We start from the raw sequence: 20,866 nt of genomic DNA, 5'->3' as shown, positions 1-20,866 counted from the left end.
TCATTCTCTATTAGTCTCCATGGAGATGTGACGTCACGGCCAATGAACAACATGGGTAATTTCCAGGTTTAATCTTGATAGAAAGCGTGTTGTTTTCTATGCGCCTTGAATTCTTTGGGAAACATTTAAATTCAATTATTAAGCATTCTGTAATAAGATTTTATACTTTTTCTTTTAAAAATAAGATGAAATGATGATTTTTTTTGCATTTTTACCATCCAACTAAAATTAAACGTATTTTTTTTAATTTATTATAATAATGAAGGAGAGAATAATATTTGTTTCTTGCATCATAGCAATTACATGAAATTCAAATATAATTGAAAACAATAATAATTTTTTTAAGTGTAAAATATTTGAAACTCTCTCTTTTCTTTAATATAAAAATGTAAAGAATTCCCACAACAGCCCGTTGTGAGCCAGGTATGGTCCTGCAGTATAAGGCTGCACAATTTCATGATCAACGGTATGATTGATTGTGGAAATGTTGTTAGCATACGAGTAAGCCTTTCTAAAAACTAAGACAAATTGATACTCATCGATCTGGCAACTTTCCAAGTATTTTACGATAAATTTATATTGTTAACTTTACAATGAGTTTAAGTATTATTTTCAAAATTGTTACAATTACAACTTTGCAGCCAAACTTTCAATCTTTGATTTTACATAAATGTCAATTATCTTACTAATAGTTAAATAATTTACATTTAAAGTAATGATTTACATTTAATTTTTTAATGAATTATAATAATTAAGAAGTTTATAAACAACAAGCAGGAGAAAAAATATTAAAAATGAATAAATTTATTATAAGTTACCAATTTTTCAAGCGTAAAATAATAACTAAAATTCTAACTCTAAAATTTTCTTCTCTCTGTATACCGCAATACTTTATTTCTATGTATTACAGAAAAGACGGATTTTTTTTAACAATTTCATGATACATTTTGCGCAATTTTAACTTCACAATTATTTAAAAACTTCGAACAGGAATCTTTCAGACATTACTCTCTTGAAAATAATTCTTATTTCAAATTATTTAACTTTTTATTCTTCGGAGGATGAAATGGAATGTTTTGTAAAAACATATTAGTCCTCATTAAATTATAATGTTTATGCTAGTTACGTTTCTAGAGCTAACTGTGAACGAATTATTAAGCTATACTGACTATTTAGGCTATGCATCTAAGCCTACAGAATAAATGACATCAAAGATTATTTATTATCAAAATTAATTACAAAAAATTAAAGTGAAGAAGAATTATTATTTTGAACATTACTTATTTGAAATACACATTAAATAAAGTTTAAATTAAATGTGTTTTTTCAGACAAAGTAGCATCCTCTACATATTTTATGATGTAAATTGGGGTATGAATTCAACTTATATTGCATAAATATATTTGTCACAATGAAATGCTAATACATCAACATCTTCAACAAATAATACTAATTACAACAACAGCAAACCTTTTTCTTGATAGTATGATACCGGTACTTTGTACTGATAGTATCAGGATACCGGTTCTTTTTACCGTAAAAGCTCATTTTATTGGAACAAAAAATCTAATGTACCGTAATTTTTACAGCAATAATTACCGGGAAAATACTGAATCACTCTAATTAAATGAATATTTCTGTGAAAATCATGGTTATAATATTTTGCGGTAAAAGTGGATTTTTCTGTAAAATGGATTTTACAGATGAGGCACTTAAAATGCCGGTTATTTATACCGAAATTTCAACCGGAATTTTTTACAATATATCTAATAGCGTAAGATACACGAGATCTGAGTTAGTAATCGATAGTAATCTTTGTCGATAAACGCCAAATAACACAAGGTGATGTTTTATCCATTATATAATTAACTGTAAACTCCACAATATAAAACTCAACGAAATAATATTTTTTCGTGTAATTTTATTGATTTTTGATAAATTAATTTAATCCTTTAAAAATAGTTGGTTACGACAATATCATTTGCAATCATAATGTAAAACTTCATTTGATTAAAAAGTCCTCTTGAGAATGGGCAATTTTGATGAATGATGAATTTTTAGCACTTGAAATAAACCCACTTTTTTCCCACTTTATAATTTTTTAAACAAATAAAGTTTTAAGAATATCAAGCATATTTTTCTTCATTAGTTTCTTGAGATTATTTATTTAACGATGTATTTCAGTTCATTACGCTAGAAATCAATTGGAAAAACATTTTAGGTGACACTTAATTTTAGTTGTATTTTGGAGGGTGTGCTAATTTTTTTTTCCAAACTCCTAATTGAAAATAAATGACGTGGTTACCGTTTTATGAAAAGTGTTAAGTAAGCATAAAAAGTGCTTAATTGAAAAGGTGGCATATTCTAATATCAAGCCAGCATACATAAGATATGAAGTAACTACATAAAAGGGAAAAATAAAGTTATCAAATTTTCACATCACATGAATTTTTCAAATCAAATCCACTTTTTAACTCAAAGGAATCTTTCAAATCAAATCAAGTCAATTTTTCTAAAGATCAAATAAAGTTATTTATGTTATACGTTAAATATAGATCTTTGAGTAAAAATCTCACCTGCAGAATACCAAATAAACAAATGACTTGGTCTTTAAATGCATGATTCTTTTTTGATGATGATGATCATGTATTTCTGGTTGAAAAATGCCACCATAAAACGTTAGTCGACTGTCAGTTTTGAAAAGTATCATTTCGTCTCTGGGTATTCGACCATAAATAAAAATATTACCAGGTTATTTTGAAACATTTTTGTGCATAGCGAGTATTTCAAACAAAAAGTTTTTACTATCTTTTGACGATGTGGGAGAAGCAATCCACGTGAAAAGTTATAATATAAAAAGAGACAAAATACATTTTTCTAGGCAGAAATATTTGCTGCGTTGGCACACCAAACAGTTGCAAACATTATGCACCATAACAGAACTTACACGAAAATTGAGTGCCCCATATTTAAAGTTAACATTCCAGTCACTGAGACTTAACAGTGTGGAACCTATCATCTTTTCAGCTGGAGATCGACTGACTGTCAGTTATTCTCAAAGCCACAAAATAGCACTTCAACCAAATAGTTCTATTACAGAATTATTTTAAGATTTACACTTAAGAGTTCAAAATTATCATGTAAGTTTGTTAAATTAATTATATATTTTTAAGCTGATTAAATTTATTATACTTATATTTATCTTATAACCGACGTTGAACAGCAGACCCGACTCTGAGTTTACGACTATCAATGTTCAACTCCATAGCCTTGTAATTTTGAAGCCAATTCAGAAAACAATGGAACTAATTGATCAAGTATTGCGACAAACTATCCTTGGTGAAGGACTTTTAAGGAAACTAACCCGCCTTTGAGTCACATGAAAAGGAAAAACCACAAAAACCTCTCACGGTTAGCCCGACCGGGAGAGGACTCTAACCCATGACTGTAACGGAGTTCTAGCATCAACACTGTAACCAGAGCAAGCCAGGTACAGAGTTCATATAGACCAGCCATTGCCGGGACTCGCGCCTGAATCCCTACATTAGGAAGCGAGCGCTCTATCTCCTGAACCATCTCTAATTATGAGATCCGGCTCTAATTATGCATAGATTAAGCTGATTAAATTGATTATATATTCAGATGATTAAATTGATTATGCATATTAATTGATTGAATGTAATTTATCATTGAGGGTCACGAATTGTTAAAATATTACTGTATTCTAGACATCTTCTGTCATTTATTTATTTACATTTTGAATGTGTCTTTGCATTATTATTGATGAATGCATCAAATTTCAACTGAAATTCTAAAAACAGATTTGTCTTTTCTTGATTGTGCGTTCATTCTTTTAATTCTTTCCTTTCAGAAGCGTGTGAAATGGCTCCTTTATTACCACCAAGAAGAATTAGTTTTAAGAACTAATGGAGTGAAATAAACTGAGTCGTGATTGCAGCCAAAATAAACAAATCAGAGAAATCGGGGCTTAAGGTGCCCTAGGATGTAGTTCTTCGGTTAAATATTTGACGCTTTACCACCTGAGGCCCCGGCACTTTACCATCTCGACCAATGCCGGTGAGGAAAGGTCTATTAGCCCCCCAGAACAACTTCCTGGACACCATTGCCACAAGATTCGATGGATCGCGTAAGTAGAACGTTTATTTTTAACTCGCCAAATAGGCTGATTAGATTTAAGTGCCGAACTATTCTATCCTTAATCAGAATATGAAGTAAAGTAAAATAAACAAGTAGTTCGGGCGTAATTACGTTAATGCTTTGGCAGATTGTATTGACACATTTTGAAAAGTTTCCGTTACAGAATGAAAACAGCTGCAGGAATAATCAACATTCATGCTCTCTATTATTCAGTCTCCTATTATTATTTGAAATAATGCAATTTCAGTACGGTAAAACAGGCTGTTTAAATTCAAATTTATTTTTTCATCGAACTCATTATTAACTAGCTTTTATAATACTTTCAAAACGTAACACAAAGATTTAATGTCAGATTAATTCGTGTATCATAAAATATAGTAGTTTTATTGGTAAATTATTTAATTTGGTAAATTTTACTGTTATTTTAATTAATTGAATTAGCTATAAAGATAAAATTTCTTATAAACATTGCGTGAATTAAGCTATATAACTTGATTACCATTACAAACATTACTAATGTATATACACTGGTTATCATAAATTAAGGAAAAATCACAAAAATAGCGATAACTCTTTCAAAAGTAAGCCAAACCGTGCAAAATTTGCATATGTTGTCCACTAAGAGTAGCTGAGTAAAATTGCAATATGCAAATTAGTGGCGCTGCACTCGGCTTACGTCATCTGCCTGGAGCATAAAAGTCCAAGTTTGAGAGAAAGCACACAAATTTTACTGTGATTGCGACATTGAAAATCTGAGATAGCCAATTCGTAATAATGACCTCTAGGCATCATTTGCCTGAAGAACTACGATGGAGAGCCATCGGGAGACTAGAGGCAGGGCAGAGTCAATCAGAAGTGGCCAGATGGCTAAATGTGAGTCCATCTGTGGTTCATAGACTTTGGAGGCAATTTCAAACCACAGATTCGGCATCTAGGAGGTTCAGTCAAGGACGGCCAACTGTTACGACCAGTGCCGATGACCGATATTTGACATTAAGTGCACGCAGGAATAGAACCGCTACTCCGACACATCTTAGATCCTCTCTTGCTGCAGCCACCGGAAGGTTGGTGTCAACGTCAACTGTGCGCAGAAGGCTCCACGAAGGTGGTCTGTATGCGAGACGACCAGCCATTTGCGTGCCGCTCACATCACGCCATAGGAGAGACCGTTTGCAGTGGGCCCGACAACATGTCCACTGGACGTCAGATCAATGGAGGCCTGTTCTCTTTACGGATGAGTCCAGGTTTAGTCTAGAAAGTGACAGTAGACGTTATTTGATATGGAGAGAACCTGGGACCCGTTATCATCCATCAAACATCCGTGAAAGAGATGCATACGGAAGAGGCAGTGTCTGTGTTTGGGGAGGCATATCCTTAGGAGGGCGCACATACCTCCATGTCTTTCCAAGGGGAACCGTGAATGCTCAGGTTTATCGAGACAACATCCTTGATGCTTATGTGCGCCCATATGCCGGGGCAATTGGTGATTGCTTCCTGTTACAGGACGATAATGCAAGACCACACAGAGCTCGCATTGTTGATGATTATCTTCAACAGGAAACAATTACTCGCATGGAGTGGCCAGCTCGATCCCCGGACTTGAATCCTATCGAGCACGTTTGGGATGCTCTAGGGAGGCGTGTATCTGCCATCAATCCGCCCCCTCAGACCCTTGCCACGCTTGCAACTGCTTTACAAGAGCAATGGCTCTCACTTCCTATTGAACTGATAGACCGCATAATTGAAAGCATCACACATCGCTGTTTGTGCTGTATTGCTTCTAGAGGCAATCATATTCCATATTAAAGGTACTTTTTCTATTGCAAACCGATACTTCCAATTTGTTTATTTTATACATGTGCTAATTTCTATACTACTATTAATGTCTGATAATTTCTTTTTATGTTGTTTAATACCTTACTATGTGTTGTATATTGTGGGTAAGTTTCATAAAATTCCATGTGTAATTTCTTGAGTTATCGCGATTTTTGTGAATTTTCCTTAATTTATGATAACCAGTGTATTATTTAAATCAATTATTATTTAAACCAAACTACACATATCTGTTAAAATAAATAAGTTTTACGCAGTTTTACTTATGTGATGTTCAAAAACATAAAATAATTACTTAAAAATAAGAGCAAGTAAAGAAAATAATCGTAAAATTATTTGAATGGGTTTATAGTTATCGTGGGGTAAGCAAAACTGCCTGGCAAAAACTATAATTTGTTTTAATCCGTTTATGATTAGGAAATAAAATTGAGAAAAAAAATTTTCGTCAACAAAACAGCTTAAAATTGCCAACAAGACAGAGAAAGTCTGTAAAAGGAACGGAATTTTTTACATAGCGTGGATAACGCTTAAAAACAGAAAAATCATTGGGAAAAATATGTTTTTCATCTGTAGAATTTACAGTTTTTTTTTAACATTGTGCAACTTTTCTGCATCTTAGTTTGTTACCAAAAGATTTCCATGAAGTTTTTTAACAAAAAAAGCAATGCATGACATGAACTATAAAATCTTTCAGGCTTACATTAAACATATCTCCACTTTGTCAAATTTTCAAACATATTTTTCCCTTTTAATAATTTCTAAAATATATAATAAAAAAATATTGACTAAATACTCTACTTTACTCTATGGAATGTATTATTTTCTAGGAAATCTATAATTTATTTCTTTATTATTATTTCCTAAGTAAAGAGATATAAAATTGCATTTTTTTAAAAAAATATTACAATAAACGAATCTGTAGTAAATACAGCAAGCACTTAAATATAATATCCGCTGATAACTTACAACATAATGACTCAACTCTTAGCGCTATTTCTAATCAATAAAGAACTTACTATGTTATGTGAAGCAAATATATTTTTATTTTCCTCACAGCTGTTACGAAACGTCAGTTTAATGTTTCGAAAAAAGAATAAATTTTTGCGATATTCTTAGTTAATCGCTTATTAATGACAATAAACATTCTGCTTGTGAAAGCTAAGATGGAACTTCATAGAATTTCGGAAAACATTCTACTCTTTCGAAATGAATTATTAAAGAATTTTTTTAAACCATTAAAAATAAAATGTATTCCTTTTTAATTATCTAAGTATTTATGATAATATTTTTAGGTAAAGTTGAGTGTTTTTGCTTTTTTTTTTCTTTTTTTTTAAATGTTTAAGCAACGAAAGGTTTCGTAACAAATTTTCTATTTTGTTCGAAAAGATATATAATCCTTTTTAATCATGTTCAAGCACTCATTAGTGCTATTTGAAAACAGTCTAATATTATTATTTTGTGAGAACAGAATAAGATATAACATAATAACAAAAAATAATTAATACGGTGTCAACTTTTATAGAGAAGAAATTCTATGAGTTTAGACACGTTAAAAAAATTTAAATCACAGACTGAGAAAAAAGTAGGGTTAAAACTACTAGAAAATGATAAAGTTTACCGTGTTTCTGACTGAATGAAAACGCCAAAAAGCTCTGTAAGTTTTAGTGAGGTACTTAGTTAATGATTTTAGTGAAATTAAAAATAAAACATGGTTTTATAATTTGTGATAAAATTTAGTAAATGTGGGAAAGTTTGGTAATTTTTTCATGAAACATAGCATAAAAACCATTTATTCGTTACTAGTACAGTACAGTTACCAGAACAGTTACCAGAATTTTTTTCTCCGTGATAAATGCTTTCTGAGCAATTTCTTCTTTGTTTTAAAGGGTTTTTATCACAACCTCTTGTTGTTAATGGTCTCGAAAAATAGCAAATCTTGTCTAAGAACTACAATAATTGTAATCGTTGGAGCTAGCACAATCATTTTAAACATCGTTCTCGAACGCATAGATCATAATCTCCATGAGCAAACCATTATTCCATTTTCACTGTAGAGAGTCACATATCGGCAAACTCTTTTATAATCACCCTGTATGTTAGGGTTATGATGAAAAAATTTCCCCAACATCGACAAATAAAATAAAGTAAATCCAGCTGTCAAATTGTATCAGTTGATACAAACGTTTCAAATTCAATTATTTATCTGTTTTCTAATTCCGGTTCAGTTCAGCCATTAATGTCTCTCTTCGTCCAGCACAAATATTCTCCCTTGGTATATCTACAAATAGTCTGTCTACAATACAGTGAGTTGCAAAGCGCTTCATGTCTGCAGAGCAATTTAATTTGAAAATTTCATTGATCAGTTTCTAGTAAATCTCTGCGTTGAACATTTAAATAGAAAAACAGGCTTCTTGCCACGCATTTGAAATAAAAGTACATAGCATCTTCTGCTGTTTTCTACATATCGTAGCATATCATAAAATTTAATCTGGAGTTATAAAGAAATGACAATTTTTCCATTTAATTACGAGGTATGCAGCAAATTTTTTAAGGAAATACTCTATTTAATTCATACAGAAATCAAAAATTGAACAAGAGTTATTTGTAAACTAACTTCCCTTAATTCTGATTTCTATGTCGTTTTTGTTTTTTCTTTGGTTAAATATTAAGCGACACACGATGTGTATACTTTTTCATCTTAATTATTTAAAAAGAATTTAAAAACATATATTAAGGGCCGTGTTAACCCTGTATATGAAGTGCGAGGATTAAGTGAAATTTTAAGAATATTTTCGTTAAAGTTATTACACTGTAAGAAATTTCTCAGAAAAAAAATTGTTAGCTAACATTTTATTTCATTTTTATTTTGTCGTATTCAAACAAAACAGTCAAATAACCATATTTAAGAAGATATTCAAAGTGCTAACTGTGAAAAAAAAGCGTTTATTAACTGCTCTCACCTAATATGGTGAAACAACCAGAATTTTATCGCACCAACTAGACCCAACAAATAAAGTCACTTCCTGGCAACTGGGCACATACTATTGCCGAGAGGGCTAATCTGTCAATCTCATGACCGACAGAACGAGAGTTTTAGTCTCAGCGTTGACACCACAATATTTCCTGTATTCCATTCAACCCATGAAAAGTTTCTTGTGTACTGCACGCTCCAGTTGAAGTCCTGAACTATAAGATTACCATACAGTGCATTACGATTCACCCATAGATTGCGGCACTATAAAGCTGTCTAACACAAACAGTCTAGTATTTTCCCATCTCTTACGATAGCTGAAACAACCAGATAAACTAATTAAACCACATTCCATAGTTCATTTGATAAAACGCAACTCAAGTCATATACTCTAACAAAACTCCAATCAACATAGCGCCAATGTCCTGTTAAAGTTCTTATATTCATGGATTTTTAACCATACTAGTTATAAAAGGTTTCAAAACCGTAAAGGTAGAAAATGTTCCTTACCGTAAACTTTACGATAATTTAGATTGATAAACTGATGCCCGTTATTTTACTGTTAATTCCGTAATTAATACTGTTATTTGTAATTAATATAATACTGTAATTGGAAATTTTCCGTTACTTTACCGTAATTTTTTAAGGAAAATTCTAACAGTGTAGGATTAAGAATCGTTTTTAAACGTGTATCCATGCGATCTCCGAAATAATAATTTGTTTTGCCATTCAGAGAAAACCAATAGCTCACATAATTTTTCTTTATTTTTACCAATTCAATTTCAATCTAGATTTCAATTCTATCATATGGTCCGTTATTTTACTGTCAATTCCGTAACTAATACTATTATTTGTAATTAATATAATACTGTAATTGGAAATTTTCCGTTACTTTACCGTAATTTCTTTAAGGAAAGTTCTAACAATGTAGGATTAAAAATCGTTTTTAAACGTGTATCCATGCGATCTCCGAAATAATAATTTGTTTTTGCTATTCAGAAAAAACCAATAGCTCACATAATTTTTCTTTATTCTTACCAATTCAATTTCAATTTCGATTTCAATTCTATCACATGGTCCGTTATTTTACTGTCAATTCCGTAATTAATACTATTATTTGTAATTAATATAATACTGTAATTGGAAATTTTCCGTTACTTTACCGTAATTTCGTTAAGGAAAGTTCTAACAATGTAGGATTAAGAATCGTTCTTAAACGTGTATCCATGCGATCTCCGAAATAATAATTTGTTTTTGCTATTCAGAAAAAACCAATAGCTCACATAATTTTTCTTTATTTTTACCAATTCAATTTCAATTTCGATTTCAGTTCTATCATATGGTCCGTTATTTTACTGTCAATTCCGTAATTAATACTATTATTTGTGATTAATATAATACTGTAATTGGAAATTTTCCGTTACTTCACCGTAATTTCTTTAAGGAAAGTTCTAACAATGTAGGATTAAGAATCGTTTTTGAACGTGTATCCATGCGATCTCCGAAATAATAATTTGTTTTTGCTATTCAGAAAGACCAATAGCTCACATAATTTTTCTTTATTTTTACCAATTCAATTTCGATTTCAATTCTTTCATATGGTCCGTTATTTTACTGTCAATTCCGTAATTAATACTGTTATTTGTAATTAATATAATACTGTAATTGGAAATTTTCCGTTACTTTACCGTAATTTCTTTAAGGAAAGTTCTAACAATGTAGGATTTAGAATCGTTTTTGAACGTGTATCCCTGCGATCTCCGAAATAATAATTTGTTTTTGCTATTCAGAAAAAACCAATAACTCACATAATTTTTCTTTATTTTTACCAATTCAATTTCAATTTCGATTTCAATTCTATCATATGGTCCGTTATTTTACTGTCAATTCCGTAATTGATACTATTATTTGTAATTAATATAATACTGTAATTGGAAATTTTCCGTTACCTTACCGTAATTTCTTTAAGGAAAGTTCTAACAAAGTAGGATTAAGAATCGTTTTTAAACGTGTATCCATGCGATCTCCGAAATAATAATTTGTTTTTGCTATTCAGAAAAAACCAACATCTCACATAATTTTTCTTTATTTTTACCAATTTAATTTCAATTTCGATCTCAATTATATATTGCATGCTCTTCTATCCCAAATAATCTGATATGTAAAAATAAAAATTTATTCCCTAATATCAGAAATTAAAATATTAATATAACATATGCAAAAACTTTTCCGATTTCTTAGGTAATTTTATTACAATTGAAATAATGTTCTTTTTTAAAATGTGCATAAATAAGAAATATTATTTCCTCATTTCAACAAACATCGGGTTTATTCACTCGGAAATGCAAAGAGGAGTTCACTATCTCAAACTCAATTATCTTTTTATAAAAACGGCAATCATTAAGCAAAAAGTTACTATTTAAGAAGAACTCCAAATATTTGCTTTAAAGATGTATCCATAAATCATTGCAATAGTATGGCGCCAAATAACACGCCAATGCACTCACAATTCTTTGTGTTACTTAAACTATTTCTCTTGCATTTCTTTTTATTTTCCTTTCTTGACAAAGACGAATACTTCTTTCATGCGAAAGGAGAAAAAAATCAACAATCCACATGAAATAAATGAATCTTTTTAAGCATAAAAATGCAAGCAACAGTAATTTTATTTTTGGAGAATAATACAGAACAATGACCTATCTTAGCTATTACAAACTTTGCTTCTTTGTTCAAATCAATCGAACATGGGATTATATTTTTTGTATCTTGAAACAATTATTTCACTGAAATCTAAGCTCTTTAGAAAAGTGCTACATTTTTACTACCATGTGAGCGTTTATCTTTTGTGTGGTTTTTTGTGCAAAATTTTTTGGGGTGGGTAGCTTAAATGGGTGACTCAACTCCGGACACTTTTGAAAGTCCAACTCCGATTTATGCTAAATTTGCACCGAATTCTAGGAAAGAATTATAATTTCAAATTATACAATAATAAATTTAAATTAGGTATTTTTTAAATACGATAAGTATTGAAGGTACTTTATTTAAAATTGCATTCTACATTGTAACGTATCAATTGAAGAAATAAATTTTATTAATTTCTACAAAAAATATACAAACAGTTTTGTACAATTAGTTAGAATTGAGTTAAACAACTATAAGAATAGAGTAAGCTATTAATATCTCACTTCATATATACGCATAAGTATTTTATTAAATAAGATAGATGTTTGTTTTAAACAATAAGGATACTAATTTTTGAAGAAAAAAAAGGTTAGGAAATGCTTCCAACAATGCATTACCTACTGTCATCAGATCATGATGTGTCATTAGATCATGAATCATAAATCATGATTCAGAAGCTAGAAATCAATGATTTAAGTTGCAATTTATAATAATGACTGCTAAGGGTACAGTTCTGTTTTCATATCACCTTTCGAAATTTTTAATGTGTTGTTGTTAATAACGACTATTTTATAATGAAAATAACATTGCGGAAAACATATCACGGTCCTCGAATATACATGTAGATGTTTTAAACTGATGTTCACGGATCATCTATTAATACACGGAGAATAAAGTTCTTGTATAGTTAGAGCATACGATAATGACATTTCTTGTGAGAAAAAAAATTTATAATTCTGGTGGTGAAACTAAAATATATGGTATATGAAATTTATAAACCATTCATTTGATTTTTTTTTAATTTATATGCTAACGGTTTACCGCGAATTCCAAAATGGTTTTCAAAATAATAATTCTTATTACCTAACATTTTTTTCCAATGCCCGCCTGTGTTAACATCCGTCAATTCAGGCATATACAGGGTGATTTTGTTGACCTCGCTTACAGGGGCACCATATTAGGTGGGCCAACGTCGCTCCCACAGTAAGGACAGATAGTATTGAGAAGGAAAAAACATCCATGCCTTGTCCGGGATTCGAACCCAGAACCTTTCTGATGCAAGGCTACACAGGCCGGTCGGCTTATTACCAAACATTTAGTAAAAAATACAAAACTGAAAATAAAATATGACCGTAGCTTTTTATTCCATTCTCTAAGGAACCATACCAAAATTACCGATATTGGCCACAATGGCCAAATTTTATCACATATATATCACAAATTTTAACACATATATTATATAACAAATTTTATCACATACACTTTATTTTATGGTTAATTTAACCAAAGCGCTTCGCTGTAAATTATCAAGTTTCTTGATGTTCCCATAGAGCCAAAAACACGGTAAATGTAAACATATTCTGGTAGTTCTAACTATACTTTTTCCTCTGTGTAAAGTTTGATTTTCTCTCAAACGCAATTACAAGTGAAAGATTTAATATATATTTATTGAAAAAATAATTAGAGAAGATCTATATGTATGAAAATTAATGTCTGTCTGTAGATATGTGTGCCTGTCTTTTATAAACTCTTAAACCATCCGACCGACAGCTATGAAATTTAGCAGACAAATAATTCAAAACACGAGGAAAGTCACTGTTGATTTTAGAACATTCTACGACGAACCATTCGAGCGGGATCAAATGGTTTGTCGCATGGAGTTTTCTGACTGGTTAAGCACTAGCCATTGTTTTAAATTTAAATTTAGATTATTAAATAAATCACATATTTTAAAGATGACATCAGTTGTATTTATAGCTTATAGCTTTATTTGATCAAAAAAAAGTTTGTTGTAAAACGCGTGGAATACGTTATCAAATTTATATTTTCAAAGTTATCTAACACCACGTGTTTTTTTTTTTTATAGTTATTCTTTCAAAATATGTTTCTTAAAAAGTAATTATTTAAAACCAACAGTAATTAAAATGGGAAAAAAAATGTATTCGATGTTATGTATTCGAAATTAAAATTATTGGAAAAGTGGTACTAATTTGTTCCGGAGAAGCAATCGTTATACTAACGGCAACGATAGTTAAGGTAATACACAGGTGTAAGAAATTAAGAAAATTTTCAGACTTGGTCGATTATCTCTAGAACTACAGGACCGATTTTAATGAAATTTGGCATGTACATACATTGATATAATACAAAACAAATAACCATTCACCAACTGTAATACACATGCATGATCGTGCGTAACACTCATTGGAGTCGGAAGGTATGAAACAGCGGTTGCAGAATAAACAAAAATAAAGAATTAATAGGGAGTATGGTCCTCTCTTACAGATATACAGGCCTCGCAGCCTGATTTCATACTTGAAATAAGGCAGTTTATCATTTCCTGAGGCAATTGGTTCCACTCGTTCAGAAACGCTGTTTTCATTCCCTGGATGGTTCTCGGAGGGGGATCGAGAGTTGCAATTGCCCTCCGCAGAGTGTCCAGGCATGCTCTATACGGTTGAGGTCTGAAGATCTGACTGGCCAATCCATCCGACGAATAGCCTCACTCTCTAAAAATTCCTCAATCAGAAGAACTCTATGGGGCTTCACGTTATCGTCCATTAAAATGAACTCAGGGTCAATTGCACCCCATAGAAAGAGAACATAGGGCTCCAAGATTTCAACCCTATACCACACACCAGACACAGAGCCTCTCTCAAAGACATTGAGAGGTGTGCGGCCATCCAACATGATTCCTTCCCAGACCATTAAACCTGCTCCGCCATAATGGTCAATTTCGCAGACATTAGAAGATAGGTAGTGGTTCTCTGACTCTCTCTATGTGAATGTATGGCGAGAATCGGTGTTTAGGCTGAACCGGGACTCATCAGTGAAGAGAACGGTCGCCCATTTATCCATACTCCAATCTCTATGCCCTCTGCACCATGCTGAACGGACTCGTTCGTAGAAGTGAGTGGGCCGCTTGCACCAGGTTTTCTTCTCTCATGAAGTCATTCGGAAATAGTCACCCTTAATACACGGGTTCCTGTGGCTGCAAACAAGTCACGAGAAAGCAGTGAAGCTGTAGCCCCTCTGTTACACCTCGCTATAATGGACAAATGGCGATCTTCTCTGGCCGTCGTGGCTCTTGGACAACCTTTCCCAGGGCTTCTCTCGATGGATCCGGTAACCTGGAACTGTTTCCATAAGTTACACAAGACGCTGGGCATTAAATTGAACTCTCTACAAATCTGGACCTGCGATTGGCTTTTACTGCATTAACTACATTTTACTGTTACAATTTAAACTTAAAGGTCAGATAGAGAAATAGTCATGCTCTGAAGTCCTTATGATTTGAAGTCTCTTAACGAGCTTTAAACTTTTATCTCAACCCAATACTATCTTATTGTTTTTTTATAACTCTTGGACAAGCTAAAAGGCACGCCAGTCATTAGCTCTTATGAATTAAGCCAGGAAGGTGCGCCTTTTGTTTCACAAGAGAGCACCGCAAGGATGAAGGTGCGACTTAGCTCAAATCCTCTCGGATGGATAACAGATCCACTCATTCATGAGGCTCCTTCCACCATTTTGACATAGATCTGTAGAGAAAATTTTCTCCTTATCTTTGTGAATTTTCTCCATATTTTACAAGCACCAATATCGCATGTACACGGTGGATCTTAATAGAGTCTAGGATCAAATCTTGGCTCCACCAGATCGCAGCCCGATTCTCTGACCACTGAGCTACCATGGACCACTATCTTCATTTCTATATAATTTATTACTATGCTTTTTTTCGTTTTCTTACTTTTTCTTCGAGTTTCATTCATTTCAAAAGCCCATCGTGTAATAAAAGATTAAAACTGTAGTGTCTTCGAGTACTGAGTTTCTTTGCATTATGACTACCAAATGTAGTTTCCAAGTAGCATTGTTATGTATGTAAATCAAATCGTAATGCATTTAAGTCATAGGCTTTACAGGATTGCCTATTTTTAAAACCTTATTTTAAAAAGAGTATCGCCATTCATACAAAACTTATACTGAAAAAGGATTAGTGACGAAAGTCAGCTTGAAATTTGAGGCCATCTAAAAATAACTGCGAAATCAGTTTTGGTTTTGACGTACTCAGCGAGTAGGGGTGAGACTTGTTAGTATTTTATATTCTATAACAGAAAATTATTCACACTTGATGATTTGAGTTGTCACTGATTTAAAGAATGCTTTTCAAATAATCAAAATCTATCTTTTATTATGTCTAGACCACACAAAATATTAGCAAATTCACAACATTTATTTTTAAATTGAAACCTTATTTTTTTTCATAAATATTGCTTTTTTTTTTTTGCTTTTGGCGTCACCGAACCGTCAATTCAGTCAAAATAAAATTAATTAAACCTAAACTATCTTTTTCCTAAACTGTCTAAAATTTCTAAACTTATCTAGAGCTCCAGACGAGTCTAAACTAAAATGACATTTGGCGCAATTCAATTGAAATACTTGGCGATCATGGCTCTCTAAAACTCATTAAATAGAAATCGTTTGAATTTATTATGCAAAGGCGTGGGAGAAAACTCAAATAAAATTACTCCTACTATTTCTCTGAAATTTAACTACCAAGTTCAGCTAGTAACCTTTACCTTGTCAAGTTAAAAATTGTTGATAATAACTTAACGTAGTTTCATTCTTTTCAAATAACAATGCAGTCTTCCATTTTAGAGGAAAAATATTCTTAAAATCTCTTAAATTAACAAAAATAGGCATTCGTTACGAAAAAGATCACGAACTTGTTTTGTTACGAACTATCAAAAAAATTTATAAAACGAGTAGTTTGCGTTATGGGATGCATTATTTAATGATTTCTTTTTTTAATTTTGACTAATGAGGACAATTTGACTAATTAGAGAAATATTAACGATCATTATTTTAAAAATTAATAAGCAATTTTCCAAGATAATGAAGCAAATCTAAAATTTCCGCACGAATCCACTCAATAAGAAAATGTTTAAGAAAACAAATTACCGTCCGGAAAAAGTCAATATTTTTCAAATAAAAGGTGAAATTATTTTTCATATTTTTGAAAAATACCTCTTAAATATATAAATTTTAAAGATGTTACTATAGAACAAAATATTAACTTTAAAATAAGTTATTTGTGTTGCTGTTATCTATTATTTTGGAACCGTCCGAAAGTGAAGTTTATTTCAATTTTATTAGATCATATTTATTGTAAATACATATTTATACATATATTATACATATTTATTGTAAAATTAAATAAATAAATAAATGAATAAACGTAGTCATTAAATTTTTATTATCTCCTTGTTGTGATTAGTTTCGATGGAGAAATATTAAATTTTTTACTTATATATATTAAACCTCTTTTACTTATGCAAAAAATGCTTTTAAGCGATATATATTTAATAACATTAAATTTTTTCTTCTTAAATCATAAAAAGTAATTATTGTCATACGTTTGGTGAAATTTATAATGTTATTCTTATAAAATATTCGAATAACAATATAAAATATTTTATAATGTTATTCTTATAATATATCTAAGATACGGAGATCTTATCTGTAGAAGAAGAAAAGAATAATTTCTATAGACGACTCCTGGGTGTGGCTACTCTGGCCGCAGTTTTATTAATAACATCGTGAAAAAGCCACGCGAAATTGGTCTGTCCCTTTTTTTATTCAGAGATTCTGAAAGGGAATGAATTGCAAGAAAATCTTTATCGTAATCGAACGTTATCCGAAAGAGAAAATTTAACCATCTTCTTTTGTTTTAATAGATGAAGCCATGCAGACTATGAGAAATTTTTGTGGTTTCCTTAATGAGTATATTTCCAAGAATTATCATCACTTAACTTCATGAGAACGAGCAATTGCTTCATCTTAAAATTAATAATAGAATCTATTTAGCTATAAATTAATATAGAAAAACCCGTATGAAACATTCTTATTATATTTTTAGGGACAAAGAATTTATTTTGATAAGATTCTGTAAAACAAACTTTTTAATCTGTTTAAAAATATTAATACTATTTTTTTATCTATAAGCAAACACTTCGTTTTTTTAAAAAACAGTAAGTTTTTACTTCAGTTTAGAAATTTAAAAAAAAAAAATTCCTTTAAAACTGAAAAGTTTTCTTTCTGTATTTATTTTTTAAGACATCAAAAGAAATGTAGATGCTTTCAAATATCAAAAACCTTTCAAATAAATAGGCGTTTGTAATTTGTTTGCTTGTTTTTTTATTTCATAGAAAAAGATCTGAAGCTATAAAAATAAGAATATTGCGAGTGTCAAGATAAAAAAGCCAGCAGTGTCGAAGAATAAACTTTCATAAAATAGAAGAATCTTGCTAATAATTTCTTAACTCAACTGACTCTCTCTTTTTTTTTTTTTTTTTTTTTTTNTTTTTTTTTTTTTTTTTTTTTTTTTTTTTTTTTTTTTTTGATTTTCAATGTTTTTTTAGAGATAAAGACATTCCTTCATTTCATTATTGACTCTGATGAATCTAAGAATGTTCTAAGTTGCAACTTCTTTATAAAATTCAATAAAAGCCAAAACTACTTTTCTTAAACTTCTTCGTGTTTAAACTTACAAATGATTCCCAAAAATGTTCTTTCAAAACATTTATGCTTTTTTTTTCGCTTCCTTCTTTCTTTAAAAAAAGAAAGAATGAAAATATGTTGTAAAAACATTTGAAACGTCCTTTTAAATATTGCTTCTGAACTATTAATTCCATTGACTTGTTTTTAGTCTATTTCAATTCAGCTTACACTGAGAAAAAAAAAAGGCCGAAATCATATATTATGGTAAAAGTCGTCTTATTTCTGGCTCTATGGGGGCACCTAACTATAATTTTAAAAACTATAACTTCCTGTAGACCGCTACCATATGAACGGAAAAATTACCATATGAAATGGCTTAAATACCGTATATTTTGGTTTTATTAACCCGAATTATGGTCTTTTTTTACCAGAAATGCCATTACCATACAGTGTGATAATTTTACCAAACTTTATTCTCCTTGTAAATCAAATACGCATAGAACAATACTTGTCTAAATACCTAAGTCAGGTGGTACCAAATGACATTGTATCATAGATACATATCACTTTTTATTCTTAAAACTACCTATCTTCGTATCACCTCGAATTTGATCTCCTTCAATTCAGCATAAGAAAATTCCACCTGAACACGGCCTCATTTGTCAAGATAGCAATATTTAAGTTCTTCCTAAAATTGAAGCCCTTTAACACTTTTTCAAATAAAGATCTACCAACAAAGGCGAAATTATTACTCGTTCATGAGGAAATTTTGAAGAGATGGTGGAGATGAACTGGACATACCTTTCGTTTAAAGTAGGAAAGCCCTGCTAACATCGCACTTACTTGGGGACCCGATGAAAAACGAAGAAGAGAAAGGCTGAAGCTTACTTGGCAAAGATGCATGCATTAAGATCTGTGCAAAGCGAAACTAAATTGATGGGAGGAGGCAAGAGACTAAAACAGAGGTACCTTAAAAAGATTTAGAACAAAGGTGCCTGAAAAAGAGACTTGAAGCTTTATGTGCCAGCTAGCACGAAAAGGATATTTAGGTAACTTTGAAGCCAAACACCCGAGGCTGTGTCTCTTTTACCATTTACTGTAAGACTTGCAAGTGAGAAAGTTCATAAAAAATTGCTTCTGGGTAGTACTTTTTAGGGAGGAAGCTTCCGGGTTTTAACGATTTTTGAGCTGACTTTTCCGTATTAATCATGTAATAAACTAATTCCCGAATAAGCTAATTATAAGGTGTTGCTGCATCATGATTAAAATAGAACTGCATTTTTTGATAGTAAATTCCCTTATGATTCCAAATTTAGACGAGAATTTTAAAAATATATAAAGGGAGATATTTAAAGCACAACGTCTTGTTAAAAAATTTTTTAAATCAAATTGTTATCAAAATAAAATAAATCTCAAAACCAACTCTTTTCTTTCTTTTCCCTAAATAATTCTTTTTGTGCTGAAACAATTAATGCAAATGATAAGCATATTTAAAGAAGTGGTGTTTTCTTTACAGACAGCAACTTTGTGCTTGGCAATGCTCAAGTGCCTCACCTGTATCCTATCGTGTACTGTTCCGATGGGTTCTGCGATTTAACTGGGTTTCCTCGAGCTCAGATCATGCAGAAAGGATCCGCTTGTACATTCCTATATGGTCCCGAGACAAAAGATGAACTGAAACAGGAAATAGATGATGCACTTGACAAAAAAATGGAGTATAAACTCGAAATTATGCTCTACAAAAAAGGGGGTAAGTAACTTTAACTTCATTACTTCTTTAAGTTACTTTTTAAATGAAATCTTTTCATAATTATGATGCAAATAAAGCAAATACAATTTACTGAAATAATGTTTAAAAAAATCACTTTATTTTTATTCTTAGAAATAAAAACTCTCACGTTTGACGATTCAGTTGTATTTCGTCAATTTGGAGAATCATTTCGTCACGAAATCATGTGTTTTGTGGCGAAACGCGAACTCTCAAATGTATGACGAAAATGTCACCTTAACTCTGAACATCCTTTCAGTGCATTATGGATGATTGTTAACTAAAATGAAAACAAAACGATCAAAACTAGAATGACGAAACAAGCCGAAGTATGGTGGTCACGGAATTGACCTCATACCAGGAAAACCCCGCGTTCAAGCAACACCTCCTAGAAAAGAGTAGGCCTCTGCACGGGTTACCATAAATATCCTTATAAATATCCTTTAGTAGTCCAAACGTAATGACTTATTTCGTATTTTCAGCCACTGCGCAGCTCAGTACCCCGAACGTAATGACATCTTTCTTATTTTTCATCAACTGCGCAGTTAACTTCGTCACATCGGACTACTAATTTGATCCGTGCTGAGGCCTTCCTTATTCTAGGAGGTGTTGGTTCAAGTTCCGAATCGGGCATGGATATAATTTATATCTGTGTGTCCTTGCGTTGATGGGACGACGTTAATCTACCTATATGGTGCCCACGAAAGAGTTATCAGCAATACCGTCAGTTGGAAACC

General features: G+C 31.3%; 1 protein-coding gene across 2 annotated transcripts in view; it reads left to right on the top strand.

The window, feature by feature from the left end:
- The window catches only part of LOC107452271 (Eag-like K[+] channel), a 249,174-nt gene that overhangs the window by 176,295 nt on the left and 52,013 nt on the right, over positions 1 to 20,866 (top strand). For both annotated transcript variants that reach the window (XM_016068630.3, XM_071183358.1), the window contains 2 exons: positions 3,872 to 4,147; positions 19,878 to 20,111. In XM_016068630.3, the coding sequence (XP_015924116.1) occupies positions 4,072 to 4,147; positions 19,878 to 20,111 (310 nt within the window). In that variant the 5' untranslated portion in view covers positions 3,872 to 4,071. The remainder of the gene's footprint in view (positions 1 to 3,871; positions 4,148 to 19,877; positions 20,112 to 20,866) is intronic.

This window comes from Parasteatoda tepidariorum, chromosome 7 (assembly GCF_043381705.1).
Source record: "Parasteatoda tepidariorum isolate YZ-2023 chromosome 7, CAS_Ptep_4.0, whole genome shotgun sequence".
NCBI classification, from domain to species: Eukaryota; Metazoa; Arthropoda; class Arachnida; order Araneae; family Theridiidae; genus Parasteatoda; species Parasteatoda tepidariorum.
Note: the sequence above shows the minus strand (reverse complement) of the source record. Positions and strands in the feature narration are given on the sequence as shown.